Raw genomic sequence first — 15,741 nt, 5'->3', positions numbered from 1 at the left:
ATCTGAAAACAGAGGCATGGAAAGCCCTATTTCAGTCATTCCCCTATCTCAGAACCCACCTTTGCCTTGTCTCTCTTTTCTTGGAGGGCCAATAGGCTACCAGGGGTTCACCCAAAAGACCGAAGGCCAAAGTGACAGTCAGACCCAAAGGGAGATGAGGTATGTATTCCTGAGGCTCTCCCCCCAATCACAATCCCAGTGGAAAGTGAGAGAGAACCTGGCCAACGGTCCTGTGAGCAGTGCCATTTTCCAGACCCTCCCTGAGTGCTTTCTGCCTCGGCACAGAGATATGCAGGGAGGGACACGGCAAGGGAAGATTGTTGAGATCAGCTAAGAAAGTATTAGATTGTCACATGTGCAGGAGGAAAAGAAATTAGCCCCATTCATCCCCAGGCAGCTGGGGGCAGCTCCAGAGGCAGTCAGCTGAGGCCCGCCTCCACCAGCCAAAACAGCCCCAGAACCTGGATCTGAGCCCCAACAGAGACTGGGATCCATGGTAAACGATTAGACTATAATAATGCCCCCGAGTGGCCTAGTTCTCCATTGATCCAGAGCATCTGGACTCGGCTCACCCAGGGTCCCCTTCACCTGACACAAAGCCAAGGCTTTGAAGATGGCAGTGGGGAGGAGACGGAGGCCCAGATGGCCACCCCCATGTCACATAGGAGTGAGACCTTTTCTGTTTTGGGGGTCTTGGGGGTTGGCTTTTTGTGGGGTTTTTTGAGACCTTTTCTTAGAGACCCGGGTCAAGTTCCAGCCCTGCTCCTTACTTAACCTCTCCCAGCCCCTCTCTGAAGTGCAGAAACTCATGGCACATCTCTCATCCAATTGCTGAGGAGTCAATGAGTTGGTGTTGGAGCAGGCGCAGCACAAAGCCTGGCCAGAGGGAGTGCTCCATGAGTGGCAGGTGCTCTTCCCTCTTGGTTTCCGCATCTGTGAAAGGGCCTAATGATAGCTCCTCCCGGGGTTACCAGGAAGCTGAAATGACAATGTGCACCAACAGAGCTTTGAGAACGGCTGTGAAAATGTTAATCGCCATGATCATGATTCCCTGACCTATATTCACCGGCTCCCTTTCCTACAGGATATTAGCAAAGTGGGCTTCTCGCTTTTTATTGCTAGAGTCGGCCTGGCCTTGCCTCACCAGCCCCAGGCATGTAGTTGAGGCAGAACAGTAAGCGAGGACAAGCAAGTTGTCCCAGAACTGTCTCACTCAGCTCCTCTCCATCTCTGGGGAGCGCTAGTCTGAGCTCCTCTGTAAGTGGTTCCCAAGCAGCAGAGTTTCCCAGGGAAGTAAGAAAACAATTCAGGAAAATATTCTCTATGCTTGTCTACTTTTCATCCCCTCTTTCCTTATTCTAAAAATTCTTTTATTTTTCAAAGTGTGAACATGTTGAGCTAAAAATACTTGGTTGCAGCTAGGGCTAGTCATATTACATAGTTGAGGCCAAAGAGATGTAGGTGGAAATATCTGGAGAGAGTACTTCTTGCATAATAAAAAGGCAAAGGAGAAAACCTTTTGCACCTAACCTTTTCTCTGTCTTCCAGCTTGGAACATGGATGGTGAGATCTGGAGGTATAGCAGCCATATTGTGATCATAACGCAACAAGCATGAGGGGGAAAGCATATATGCTATAGATTAGGGCAAAAAATAAAGACACTTGGTGTCAGACAGGATCTCTGAGATCTTGGGGCCCCTGAACCAATCCTGAACTGCCTAACCAGACTTCTTATGATGTAGGACAAGTAAAGCCACTATTATTAGTCAGGTTCTCTGCAATTCATATACGTATATAAAAGCCTAAGCAATCGTTATGATGGAACAACTGGTCACTATGATGTACTCTGACCACCAGGGGGCAGGCACTCAATGCAGGAGCTGCCCTCAGCCCTCGGGCTCCGATTGCTGATGGGGCCTGCCAGCCAACCTCCCTGTTCCTCCCCCTGACCCCCTGGCCCCTGGGCTGGGACAGGGAACCAGGGGATGGGTGGCGGTGAACACAGGTGGTCAGTGAGGGAAGGAGGAGGCAGGGAGGCGGGGAGGCTGGGAGGCAAGGAACCTGATCAGCCCTGATCTCCGGCCAGGCCTAGGGACCCCACCCATGCACAAATTTCATGCACCGGGCCTCTAGTAAGTTAATACATAGAAAGCCTACAACATTTTTAAAAGAATTGTACCATCTTGGACTGAAAGAGACAGAGACACCTCAAAACAAAAAGAATCTTTGAGTCTTAATCTTTCTATGGGCAAGAAGCAGACAGACATTTCTGATGAAAAAGAGTTAGCTCAGACAATAAAACCAAGAGTTTAGGGTAGACCCAAGAACCATTTATAGGGAGAAGAGCTGAACCATAATCAAGAATCTAGTGACATATGTTTGGCTCAACTTCAGAATTGCTATAGACCAATAAACACTCTGTGCCTCCAATCCACCACCACCCGCTTTTGAATAGGAGTGTTTATTGTAGTTACCTATCTCTGTCTCTCCTTTGTACATTGAATGTGCTGTTCACAGATTCTCGGGCCAAGGGGAAATATTCTTGAAAAGCTGTACTGGAGGAACTGCCCCTGAGAAGCCCCATTCATATCTCAACCTGACTTAGATAACAAGATCCTGAGCTTCAAGTTGCTGCCTTAATGGAATGAGATACCATTGAGTTCATTTTGCATATGGAATGAACTGTGAACTGTGATTGCTAGAAGACAGACTATGACATATAGTCTCCAAGAGAGTTGCTGTCAATTTCACCTTAACAGATGGAGCCTAATTCTCCTTCCCTTGAATATGAGCCAACCTTAATGACTTCCTTGATCAATAGAATGCAGCAGAAGTGATGTTCTGGGATTTCTCGGTTAAATCTTAAGAAGGCTGGCAGCTCCTATTTGGGCTTCTTGGGATGCTCACTTTGGAGACACGCCCTCTCAGAACCAAGTTCTGAGAAGCCCAAGCCACATGGAGAGGGGTCATGGGAAGGTATTACAGATGACAGTCCTAGCTTAGCTCCTGGCTGACAGCCAGCATCAATTGCCTGGTATACTGAGTGAGCAACCTTGGAAGTTGAGTTCATTTGAACTTCCTTTTTGTTTTTTAATTTTTTTTTTAAATTCTCACCCAAGGACATGCTTCAACAGAGGAAGAGAGAGAGAGAGAGAGAGAGAGAGAGAGAGAATAATTGCCTTCTGTATGCAGCCTGTTTAGGGATTGACCTACAACCCAGGCATGTGCCCTAACAGGGACTCAAACTGGCAACTTCTCAGTGCACAGGATGACACTCAACCAACTGCCACTCTGGCCGGGCTCATTTGAACTTTCAAGTGACTCCAGCCCCAACTTTCATCTGCAACTGCATGAGAGATCCCATGGAGAAACCCCATCAACTAACCCCAGGCTACTCACAGAACCTTGAGAGATAATGAATTTACTTTTTAATTCACCAAGTGTTGACGTTGTTTGTTATGCAGAAATAGATCAGATCAAATAGATCAGAACAGCTTTTTTTGTTTGTTTGTGTTTTTTGTTAATCCTCACTCAAGGATATTTTTCCATTGAGAAGGAAAGACAGACAGAAACATAAATGTGAGAGAAACCAGGGCCCGGGCCAGGGAGGAGCCTGCAACCAAGGTACATGCATGCCCTTGACTGAAATCGAACCGGGGACTCTTTGGTCCCCAGGCCAACACTCTAGCCCAGCCGTGGGCAAACTACGGCCCGCGGGCCGGATCCGGCCCGTTTGAAATGAATAAAACAAAAAAAAAAAGACCGTACCCTTTTATGTAATGATGTTTACTTTGAATTTATATTAGTTCACACAAACACTCCATCCATGCTTTTGTTCCAGCCCTCCGGTCCAGTTTAAGAACCCATTGTGGCCCTCAAGTCAAAAAGTTTGCCCACCCCTGCTCTAGCCACTAAGCCAAACTGGCTAGGGCTATATCTTTCCTTCTTTGGTGGAATTTTTTTGTGAAATGATAGTGATGGTGGATGGGATTTGCCTTTTTTAATATCTTTATTTGGAAAAATATATATATGTTAGCAAATGGCCCTGGCCAGATGGCTCAGTTGGTAGGAGCATCTTCCCATGCACCAAAAGGTGGTGGGTTTGATTCCCAAACCAGAAGCAAGCCATCAATGTTTCTGTCTCACACCAATGTTAATGTTTCTCTCTCTCTCTCTCTCTCTCTCTCTCTCTCTCTCTCTCTCTCTCTCTGCCTCCCCCTTCTTTATCTCTAAAATCAATTTTTTTTAATGTTAGCAAACTATCTCAATTTCCAAATTTTTACTGGTATTTGAAACCCCAAAGTGTGGGACCTACGGCACAGCTCTGGCCTTGGAGAGACTTCTAGATGGAGAGTCAGGGCCCAGAAAGGAGATCTAGGAGGCCCTCCGTTTTCAACATTGCCCGCCAGGTTACGGAGCACCACTGAGCAATTAAACTATTATCAACAAAGAAACACAGGTTTATTGAGTACAAAACTACAAAGGATGGGAAGTCCTCCTGGGCCCAGGAGACCCATGGCTGGGAGCCGAGAGCTCTGCTCAGGGCCTGCCTGCGAAGTCCTGGAAGAAATCGTTGCACATGATAGTGACAAGGGCCAGGAAAACAGCATACTCCTGGAAGTCCACCTCCTGGTCACTGTTCTCATCCAGGGAGCCCATCAGCTTCTTCAGGCCCTCCTCATCTACCTTATCCTGAAAGCAAGAGAGAACGGAGTCATCGCCAGGCCGCTCTCCACCCCACCTCCACCCCAAACACACTCACAGCCCAGCTGTCCCTTCGAGCGGGGCAGCAGTAAGTGGTGGGCAGGGAGTCCCTGGGAACTACTAAGAGGCTCATGAGGGAGAACAGGTGGGTGCTCATTGGTGGGAGTCTTCAGCTCTCCCTGCTGGGAACGGGGAGCACGCCAGGCACTCCCACCCCCCAAGTACAGGATCAGCTCTACTCCCCACAGGAGCCAGGCGAGATGGGCATCATAAGCCCTGTTTTGCTGACGAAGAAACTAGAGCTATAGGAACCACTCTCCAGCACCAGCAAGGTGAATTCAGAAAAGGCAAGCTCTTTTTAATACCAGCCAAAATGAAATCAAATTTTAAAAGTTTGACCCCAAAAAATATTTAAAGGAAAGAAGGACCTGCTTCATAGGTTCAGAGCCTGAGGCCTGACTTTGGGACTATCTAGTTGCTGGTATGGGGAGGGCGAGGGGCAAATGGAAAGCTGACTGCATTTCTCTGCAAATGTCTCAGGGTGCATGTCTTAACTGGACCTTTCTCCCCAGCACACCTCAGTTTGGTATATAAATATTCTAAATGAGAGAGAGAAAGATCTGTGTGATCTTAGGCCACGCACTTTCCCTCTCTGGGCTCTGGTTTGTTCAACTCGCCAATGAGGGGGTTGAACAGATGGACTTTGAAGGCACTGATAGCACATCCATTCTCTGGAAAGCTGCAGGGAACAGCCAATAAGAGGGCTCTCACACCTGGGCCTCACTTGCATTTCAGTGAGATCATGAAGGGCCCGGCCCCACCCCAGTGTCTGCATCAGCAGGCACCCTGGAGGAAGGGAGAATAGATTTAATCGGTGCCCCTACCCTCACATACCAGGAGCCTCCCGCCCTCAGCCAGCCCCACTTACCCCTACAAAGCTGGGCAGCTCCTTGTGCAGAAGTTCCTTCATCTCCCCCTTACTCAGCTTGAACTTGTCACCCTCCTTGCCAGAGTACTTGTGGAAGGTAGCAACCATCACAGCCAACGCCTGCTCCAGGGGACTGGACATCTTGGATCTGGGGCTAAAGGAGGGACAGGTGTTGGAGACGCCTCAGCCCAGCCTACAGGACCCACTTCTGCCCTCGTGCCCCAAACTACCTCTCCAAATCCCTCTCTGAAGGGGAAGGCAGGGGCTGCCTCTCCCCCTCAGACTGTGGCTCCCTGGGCAGGGACCACACCTCTACCTCTCACTGAGGGCAGATGCTAAACCTTCCCCTGTGTTTGGAAGTCACCAAGGGCAGGGCCTCATGTCTCCTCTGATCACTCTTGGGACATACCCTGAGGATAGGGCTCCCCCCATTGAGTGTCTGTGGGAAGGGAAATGACAGAGTGACCAGAGGCCCATGTGGCTCCTTCTCAGGCCAGTGGACTCTGTGCCAATACTGGGGTGACAGGTGTATCCGTGAGCTAGTTAATGGGGGTTCACTGGACTAGGGCAGTAACCATGGCTACAGCCTAGGGGTACAAGGTTCCCTGAGGAGTTGGTTCTGTCCCCAGATGGGGCTCCTAAGGCCGAAGGATGTTGCTCTCCCTGGAATCTAATGAACAAAATAAACTGATGAATAAAATAGAACCAGAGGCATGGAAACATAGAACACACTGATGAGTCTCAGAGGGAAGGGGGTGAGGGGTAGCAGCCGGGAGGAGATTAACCAAAGAATTTACATGCATGTATGCATTGCCCACGGACACAGACGATAGGGTGGGGAAGGCCTGGAGCCTGAGCGGAACTGGTGGAGGCGGGTAATGGGAGGGGGGAGAGAGGGATATCTGTAATACTCTCAACAATAAAGATAAAAAGATAAATAAATTAAATAAACACAGGCTTTAAAAAATCTAGCCTGGCTCAGCTCCCATGAACCAGGAGTTCATGGTTCAACTCTCGGTCAAGGGCACATGCCTGGGTGTGGGCTCAATCCCCTGTAGGGGGTGTGCAGGAGGCAGCCAATCAATGACTCTCTCTCATCATGGATGTTTCTCTCTCTCTCCCTCTCCCTTCCTCTCTGAAATAATTTTTTAAAAAAACATATTTTTAAATATTCTTTTAATTAAAATAAGTGAAAGCAAAAAAATAAATACGTGGAAGCTCCCTTAGGCAGAAATGGTGTCTCCCTCAGACTAGGTGCTCTTAGAGGGCAGGGAATGTGTCTCCTTTCATATTGGGGTGCTGGCTCTTTGCAGACGGGGCATAAGCACCCTCCCCACCAGGGAGGATACTATTGGGTTTGGAATTAAAGAAATTAAATGTCCATTGCCCTGGGATCAGGGCAGACACAAGGGTAGAATCTGGGGACACAGGACAGACCTCAGAGGTCACCTTTCCGAAGGCCCTGGCTCTGAAAATGCTCAGACCAGCCCACGAGGGTTAGGCAGATCCCAGGATGAGGCCAGAGGAGCTGGGAAGGGAGGCAAGAAAACCCTGGGGTCAATCCTGCCAGCCTGCAGGCAACGGGGCAGGAAAAGACAGGAAGCTGTAGTGGGCAGAGCTATGCTGCTATTCAGGGCAGACCCCAGCGCGCCCACACACTTGAGATTCCTGGCCCTTGCTCCTTACTCCGGCTAGAATCCAGAACTTTGCAAATAATAATAATAAGAAGAAGAAGACAAACAAAATTCAGGATTCCTGTTAAAGCACCCACATACACACCCCTCATACTCCTAGGCCTAGACCTCCAAGAATGGCCTCTAGACTAAGACACCTAGACTGAGAGACCCACAGGGGACCCCCAGATAAAATCCAAGAGAGGGCCGCAGAATCACCCCTGAACAGACCGCACAGAGGAACTGGGGAAGTAAAAATCAAACTGACACTTCACAGAAGAACCACCACCCCCCACCGCCCCCCACTGGGAGAGACGAAGAGAGGCCCCAGGCTGATCTACGGAGGAAGCCAGGAAAAGGAAACTATAGGAAAGAGATCAGGACAAAGGGACAGGGGCAGAGGCCTGTAGGGGTCCTTCCCACCCAGCCCTCAGCACCACAGGGTACTCACCAGACCAGGCTGCAGAGAGAGACTCGGAAGGAAAGCAAAGAGCAAGGCGCACAGAGTGGGGATTTATACGCTGGCCTCACTGGCCCTCGACGTGGGACGTGGCGTTTTCAGGAAACCGAACCTGCCCTAACCTGATCCTGCCACACCTGGCCTCCAGCCAACCCCTTCCCCTCTCACCTGGTCCCCTCCCTCTCAGAGGGACCAAGTGAGATCAGCGGGAGGAGGGCTCTAGGCTCAAAGGCAGCCCCTGGGCCTACTCAGGCCAAAGGGGGTTGGGAAGTGTCACTGGGAAGGGGCAGCCTACGCCCAGGGCGAGGGGCGGGAGCCACTGTTTGTGGGACGTGGAGGCTCATGCCAGGCCTTGTTCTCATGACAGGCCTGTGAGTCAGAGCTCACTCACGTGTCACAGGCTGCAGGCACACACTGGGACTTCACAAGCCTAGATGTGAAAGTGTGTGTGTGTGTGTGTGTGTGAGAGAGAGAGAGAGAGAGAGAGAGAGAGAGAGAGAGAGAGAGGGAGGGATTGAAGCAATCTGGGGTCACCCTTAGAAAGCTGCCCCCTCCCAAGCCCACCTCACCTGCTGCTCTTGGTCTATCCCCAATCCAGTCTGGGCACCGCCCTTCCTGCCAGTCTGGGCACTGCCCTTCCTGCAGGCCCAGCTCCCCTCCCCCCTCCAGATGTCCAGCAGCTTCTTGCCCTCCCCCCAGCTCCCAACCTCCTCCCAGTACTCCCCCCAGTCCGAGGTGACTCACCCTGTGGTGCAGGCCCAGATGCCCAGGCAGTGACTCAGCAGCACCCTCACCACACCCCTCCCCCAGGGCCAGGGCAGCAGGCGGAAACTCCATACCAGGAAGGAGAGTGTGGTACAGGGACCCTTTAGTGGCCAACCCTGGGGAACTCTGATTACCACACCACAGAGAAGTTTGGAGAAGTTCAGACTGAAAACTGACTAGGATCAGATGTGAAACCTGGGGGTCACCTTGGTACTTGGGGGCCTTATGAGCACCACAGATAACGTCATGCCTTGGAGCCAAATGTCCTCTTCTACACCCTGCACACCATCTAGTGTCCCCTCCTCCCCAACACACTTGAACCTCCCATGCTACTGCCCTTCCTATTCACATAGAGCTTGGAATAAAAATCCTTCGCCCTAAGTGTAATGGGGGTGAGGAATGAATGAAGAAAAAACATGGAGCCCTAGCCAGTTTGGCACAGTGGATAGAGTGTTGGCCTGCAGACTGAAGGGTCCCAGGTTTGATTCTGGCCAAGGGCATGTACTGTGGTTGCAGGCTCCTCCTCGGCCCGGACCTGGTCAGGGTGTGTGCAGGAGGCAACCAATCGATGTGTCTCTCTCACATCAATGTTTCTCTCTGTCTTTCCCTCTCTCTTCCGCTCTCCAAAAATCAATGGAAAAATATCCTCAGGTGAGGATTAACCAAAAAAGAAAACAACATGGAGTCAGTACAGCTAAGCTGACTTAAAATTGATTGTTTATAGTCAAGCTGACAAAACTGGTTCAGACCAAATGGGCTGAAGCATGAGGGATAGATGAAAAGGCCTGCGGACTTAAGCTTTTGAACTTTCCAGTTGTACATCAATGCCTGGTGACAAATACATTCCTACAGATAGCCTTCTGAAGGACTCGGGAAAGAATAAAAAATGTGGGAAAGAATGTCCATGTATCCAGCCCACCTGACAGCCATCATCCAGACCACTGAACATCTGGAAGGTTGTTGTCCCAGACCAATCCAGAGGCTCAGAACGAAGGACTGATTGTTCTCAAGAATGTACTTTCTCCCTTTGGAACTCTCAGCGCTTCTTTCTTCTTCAGAACACTTGGGGGATTGCCTAGTTGTGTTTTCTTCTTGCGAATCCTAAGACCCTTGAATAAATCTTTGTCCTTTATTTCTACCCCAGGCCTCCTGACCCTTTTGTGCTCCACAGGTGCAATGCATTGTTTTTCTCAGCAGTTCTTCCATTTTTAACTGAGGGCTTTAGCAGATGCCTCTCCTGCTCAGACATTGCAGCTGTGTCCCCCTTGCTCTTCTATGAAGCCCAGCAGTGAGGTGCTCGTCCTCACCAGCTTTCCAGCCTCCCCTGCACTACCCCACCTGTCTGGCTCACTGGGACTTGAGCGTATGTGCGCTGCACGTGGTGTGGCTGCAACCCTTCTCTTCTTGTGATCCCACTGCTCAGAATGTACAGAGGGACCCTGTTGGAACCCCACCTATCTCTCAAAGGCCAGTTACAGGCCACTACCTCGTAGCGCCTTCCCCAGGCCCAACCAGACTCCAGCTCTACCTGCCCTGCCTCAGACAAAGCACTCCTTTTGTCCTTGTGTACTTAGAGCATTCTTCCCTGGATGGAATCACTTGTCTTCTCTTGCCTTCACCCCCACATGGTGAGCTCACTGGGTGGGGACTGGGTCTTATTCATTTCTGCATGAGCAAAGGGTTTCTCCCGCACCAGGTGGCAGCCAGTGTTTATGGTTATTGAATGGCAGCGGGGGAGGGGGCACTAGCGATAGTATTTAGGAGGCTGGAGGCCTTCTGACCTCCCCAAGTTATGCTACCACGTCATAACTTCTTTTCTGGTTCCCAGGAGTGGAACTGAGAACACTGGGGTGGAAACCAGAGCTTCAGAGAGCTCCAAATCCCTGAGGAAAGACTGCAGGAAACATTTCCCTCCAGGGACCCAGAGAGCAAACTCCCCATCAGGGAGAGAGGGAGACAGGAAGGAGAAACACGGAGGCAGTCAGATGGGAACTGGGAGAAAAGATCGGAGAAAAATAGTCACGGAAACAAAGAAAATGTGAGGGAGAAGGAAATAAGATGAAAGAGATGGACAGACACACTGACAGACAGAAGCAGAGCCGCTGATTACGACGGCCCCATCTAGAGACTTGTCCCTAACCTAGAAGCCGAAGCCAAAGGGTGCCCATCGAGTGGCCACGTGGCTGAGACTGGTGACGACCACATTAATTTGCCACTAACTTGCTGTGTGATCTGGAGCCACTCCCTCCCCTCAGCAGAACAGGAAGGTTGAATAGAACCAACCCTAAAATCCAATCCCCCTTTGATTTTTCACTTCTCCATGAAGGCAGACAGGCAGTGGGCACATTCCCAGGAATGAGTCTGCCCATGCCCAGCCTAAGAAGCCGGGTCCTCACATTCTGTCCAACACACACATACACACACACACACACACACACACACACACACACACACACACATACACCCCAGAGATTTTCCACCAGCAGCTGCTGGTTTTTCCCCATCTGATTCATGCCCCCTGGTGGTTGAGATATGTCATTACAAGCTGCTCCCTGCTCTCTTTCCCTTCCTCTTGTTCCTGTAGAGCAGCCCTTGGCATGCCTGGCACCTGACTCACACTGGAGGAGGCAGTGCTGATTCATCTCCAAGGAGCCTTCCCACACCCACAGCCCTCACATCTGCCTCACATATAAGGTGTTCCCTGGACAGCCGCCGCGGAGCAGCCCAGGTGGGCTTCTGGGAGTAAGCCAAATGCCTGGAAGCTATTTTAAAAGCCTTAGGATAGGGGCAGATGGAACTAGGTGGCAGAAGTCAGGGGCCAGCCCGGCCGGCCGGTGTGGCTCAATGGACCTATGAACCATGAGGTCACGGTTCGATTCCTGGTTGGTGCACATGCCCGGGTTGTCAGCTCCATCCCCAGCGTGGGGCGTACAGGAAGCTGCCAATCAAGGATTCTCTATCATCACTGATGTTTCTATCTCTCTCTCCCTCAGCCTTCCTCTCTGAAGTCAATAAAAATATATTTTAAAAAAAGAAAAGAAAGAAGTCAGGGGCCAAACACTGCCCGCCCACCCTTTCTCCGGGGCAGCTAGGTGCAAAGGGAAGTGCCCTTACTGTTGGGGCTCAGGTTTAAGCCCTGATGTTCCCTCTGACTTACCTTAGGTGAGTTGCACCACACCTCTCTGAGCTTAAACAAGGATCTCTTTGATTATTCCTCTGCCCTCAGAAATATGCTTGGAAACATTTTCTCTTTTAAAACTGCATTAAATAATGTATCTAACTACCTCCTGATAGCATGATCAGCATGAGAGTGTTTGAACAGTGGATCTGGGTCATTCTGGACTTGCTGTATGTGCCGGCTTTGTGCATGTGACATTATGGAGCACCTATGGATGCTAGGTGATTTCCGTATATTTTCCTCTTTAATTTACACAATGCTCCCAGGAAGTTGGTACAATTTCAACCCACTTTACAGAGAAGGAAACTGAGGCTCAGGGAAGTTGGCCCAAGTTCACACAACGAATGAGTTGTGGCTTAAACACAGGTAAACCTCCTGTATTGCCTTAATCATTGAGAATCCCTAACTTTCCAATTCCTCCTCAGACCAGCCTTGGTCTCTCTGCCCATCCTCTCCCCACCCAGCCACTCAGCCTCATTTCTCAACCTCCCCTGGTGCCCAGGAGCCCATCTCCTCACCTGCTCTGGTCTGTCACCCTCAAGGGTCCCCTTTCCTCTTGCTTCCAAAAGCACTCTGGCCTGGATTAAAAAGAAGCTTAAAAGAAACCTTCCTCAGACCTCCCATCTCCCTTAGCCCTCCTCTGTGCCACAATTAACACCACCAGCCACCCAGTGACCTAAGCCAGAAACGTGGCTGTCCTCTAGCATCCTGCTTCCTCCTCATTGCCATCCAGACATCTGGTTGGTAGACCCGTCTGCCTGCCTGCTGCGTACGGCTCCGCTCCCTCCACACTGCCTGCGACTCTGCAGCGCCCCCTTGCCCCTGGAAGCTGCAAGCACATCTGGATTCTCCTCCCTCCCTTGACCTGGCCCCCACTCTGACCCCTTCTCAGCTCTGCCACCAAGGTGATCTCAAAATTCAAACCTGAGCACACTGTTCTGCACGTGGAAACATGGAGTTATGAATTCCCATAACTTTCAGGAGAAGATGAACATGGCACCACTTCCCAGGTCCGAAGCTTCACTAATGCACATGCCAGGCCCTCCATGCCTGCAAGCCCTGCCTACGCCATTCATTCTCTCAGAAAGCCCTTCCTCAGTTTGCTCCCCTGTCAATCTCCCAACCACCTTTTAAACTCGGCTCATATACCATCTCCTCTGTACAGCATCCCTGAATCTACTTCCCAGCCTCCCACATGCCAGAACACAGAACACATGAGTGTGCACACAAGCACACACACACACACACACACACACACACAGCTGAGTGTTTCTCCTATGTACTTTTGCAGCCTCTTGCCCATAACCCTATAACAATACCTTTTACGGTTAGTTGTAGACTCATAGATACACAGAACAGGCTGAAGGTTGCCAGATTTGGGGGGAGGGGCACTGGGTGGACAGGGGGGATTGAGAGGTACAAATTGATAGTTGCAGGGTGGTCACGGGGGTGTGGAGTGGCGGCTAGGAAATGTAGTCGATGGTATTGTAATAACTGTATATGGTGGGTGCTGGAGTCATGGGGGAATCGCTTCGTTACATGGATGTCTGGCCACTGTGCTGTACACCTGAAACTAATATAAAACAAGTTGAATGTCAACTTTAATTGAAACATTTAAAAAATTTTAAGTTTAATTATGCCGAAACCGGTTTGGCTCAGTGGATGGAGCGTCGGCTTGCGGACTGGAGGGTCCCGGGTTCGATTCCGGTCAGGGGCATGTACCTGGGTTGCGGGCACATCCCCAGTGGGGGGTGTGCAGGAGGTGGCTGATCGATGTTTCTCTCTCATCGATGTTTCTAACTCTCTGTCTCTCTCCCTTCCTCTCTGTAAAAAAATCAATAAAAAATATATTAAAAAAATAAAATAAAATAAAAATAAAAAATTTTAAGTTTAATTGGGATTATGTATGTGTCTCCCCCACTAAACTGGCCTGACACAGAGCAGATGTTTGGTGAATGACCAGATGGGGGCGCACCCGTGCTGTCCCGATGGCCAACATCCTCTCTCCTCCCTTCAATACCACATTTCCAGGCATGGCCCTAAATTCTCTACCCCCACCCCCTGAACCTTCTAAAAGCTCACTTGGTATAGCCGATGGACCTAGCTCTCTCCAGTGGCTCCAGAAACTTCCTTCTCGCCAATGGCACTGTTTGGGGGAGGGAGCAATTTAACACCTCCCTCCTCAGAAGGGCTCCTCTCTCCATCACCCCCTCCCTCCTCTGAGGGAAGAGAGGGGTGAGGGTCTGCCCCTTCTGGGCTGCAGACTTTCTCAACCAGCCTACCAATCCCCCTCCTTACCTCCCAGGTGACCCGCCTCCCCCACGGGGCAGGATACAGTCAGGCAGCTGCTTTCTGCGTTGAGGTGGGGGTAGGTCAGTTCAGGAAGCAGCAACATTAGAATATAAAGATCTTTTTGGCTTCAGCTCCAAATTACATCCTCTGGTCCACGGCTGAGATTTGGAGATTTTATCAGAACTCAGAAGGGAAAGAGATGTGAACAACCAGCACCCTCAGAGAATCTGGCCAAGAACAAGCCGTTGCTTGTGCCCCCAACATCTGGCCACCCTCACCACTATTTGTGTGGTCTCACCCGAGCAGGCTCACAGGAGCATGGCCACTCTGGGCCCTCCCCTGCACCCCTGGACCTCAAGTTTGGGGACTTGTCTCCCCGACCCACAGCTCCTCACAGAGACTCCGTGTACAGAGGTAGGTGGTTCCTGAGGTCTGACACCTGAGTCTGGAGCCCGGGACACTTGCACCCCAGCCTGCAGACTCCTCACAGCCTCCCACAGCCTGGAGGCCAGCTGCTGTCCCAGCAAACACTCAGGCCTTGGTGTCAGGCAAACTTGGGTCAGAAGCTGGGCTCTGCCATTTGCTAAAATGGAGGGCCGAGGATGGAATGCGTCACTTGGTGAAACCAGTGCTAACAGGAATCAACATAAATCAGCATGATTAACCATCACCCAGAAACACTCACCTTGAGAGATATGTTCTGATGTGTCCTGACAAACCCAGGGAATTGTGCAAATCTCAGAAAGGGACTCAGGCCAGCTTCCATGAAAGGAAGGTGAAGGGAGAGTGAGCAGTGATTGTAAGAATTATAGGCTGCTGCTCCTGAGGAAGTGGTTGAAGGTGACATTCGAAGAGAGCAATGAGTGATGCTAGGAAATAGCTACTGCAGAGAAGTTAAGATGTTGGGTTCTGAGTTTGAATCTTGACTCTCCCATGTTCTATTCTGTTCATCAAGACCTTTCAGCTATAAGAGACAAAAGGTCAACGAACGCCTACTGAAGTAGCAAAAAAGGGATGTATCGTTGTTACATCACTGGTTTGCAGGTTCAGTGAACCACAGCCTGGGGGGCTAGAACAGGAAACTCAACACCATCCATCCTTCCATCCTCCCATCTGTCCATCCTTCTCTCATCACTGTCTGTCTCCCTTTGCATGTGGGCTTTCCTCCTACTGTGGCGGGACCTCTCTATATAATGAGAAACAGGGTCACAGACTACTCCAGCTTTATAAACCCAGTGTGCATGTGTCCCGGGAAGAGCCTTGACTGGCCCTGCTTGGTTCGTGCACTCAGCCATGAGCCAATCCCTAATTCTAAGAAGTCAGGGTGCTACGATTGAGCGTGTGGGTCATGCACTGTAAGAGGCCGTGGGGCTGCAGGCATGGTCTGACCCCACTCCAGGTCATGTAAAGGACATGAACTTGGCTTGCACCCCAGTTCTTATGATTTAGGCAAGCAGACATTCTGTCATAGCAACTGTCAAACATCGATGGAACTAGGCAAAGCTTGCCCAGTCTGTAACGATCTGCCACTTCCCCATGATAGGCCAAGCCCTAGCAGTGATCTCTGAAGCATGACCAGCCACAGCTAGCTATAAAAGAGTGTGTGTAAAAAATAAAGTTGCTGGTGCCTTGTGCCAGTCCTCCTAACCCCGGTCTCTTGTTTTTCTTCAATCCCACGCCACCTCTACCCTGTGGGAACTTGGGAGCGGGCCTCCACGCTTGGCGCCCGGACAGGGACTGA

At 50.5% G+C, this 15,741-nt stretch overlaps 1 protein-coding gene across 1 annotated transcript; it reads right to left on the bottom strand.

Moving 5' to 3' along the window:
- Nucleotides 1-4,439: 4,439 nt before the first annotated feature.
- S100A2 (S100 calcium binding protein A2) lies at nt 4,440-7,917 on the bottom strand. Its single transcript, XM_059674328.1, has 3 exons — nt 7,757-7,917; nt 5,633-5,786; nt 4,440-4,692 (listed from the first exon to the last, which is right to left on the bottom strand). The coding sequence occupies exons 2-3, from the start codon at nt 5,771-5,773 to the stop codon at nt 4,540-4,542; spliced, it is 294 nt and encodes a 97-aa protein (XP_059530311.1). The 5' UTR covers nt 5,774-5,786; nt 7,757-7,917; the 3' UTR covers nt 4,440-4,539.
- Nucleotides 7,918-15,741: the final 7,824 nt, after the last annotated feature.

Source organism: Myotis daubentonii, chromosome 18 (genome assembly GCF_963259705.1).
Source record: "Myotis daubentonii chromosome 18, mMyoDau2.1, whole genome shotgun sequence".
Taxonomy (NCBI): domain Eukaryota; kingdom Metazoa; phylum Chordata; class Mammalia; order Chiroptera; family Vespertilionidae; genus Myotis; species Myotis daubentonii.
The sequence above is the reverse complement of the archived record's forward strand: the minus strand, read 5'-3'. Positions and strand labels throughout refer to the sequence as shown.

What these genes read in the sequence shown, in the direction of transcription:
- S100A2 (XM_059674328.1), bottom strand. Translation starts at nt 5,773, where the DNA reads ATGTCCAGTCCCCTGGAGCAGGCGTTGGCTGTGATGGTTGCTACCTTC. An exon ending in AGCTGCCCAGCTTTGTAGGG is followed by an intron (nt 4,693 to 5,632) that starts GTAAGTGGGGCT and finishes TCTTGCTTTCAG; the next exon opens with GATAAGGTAGATGAGGAGGG.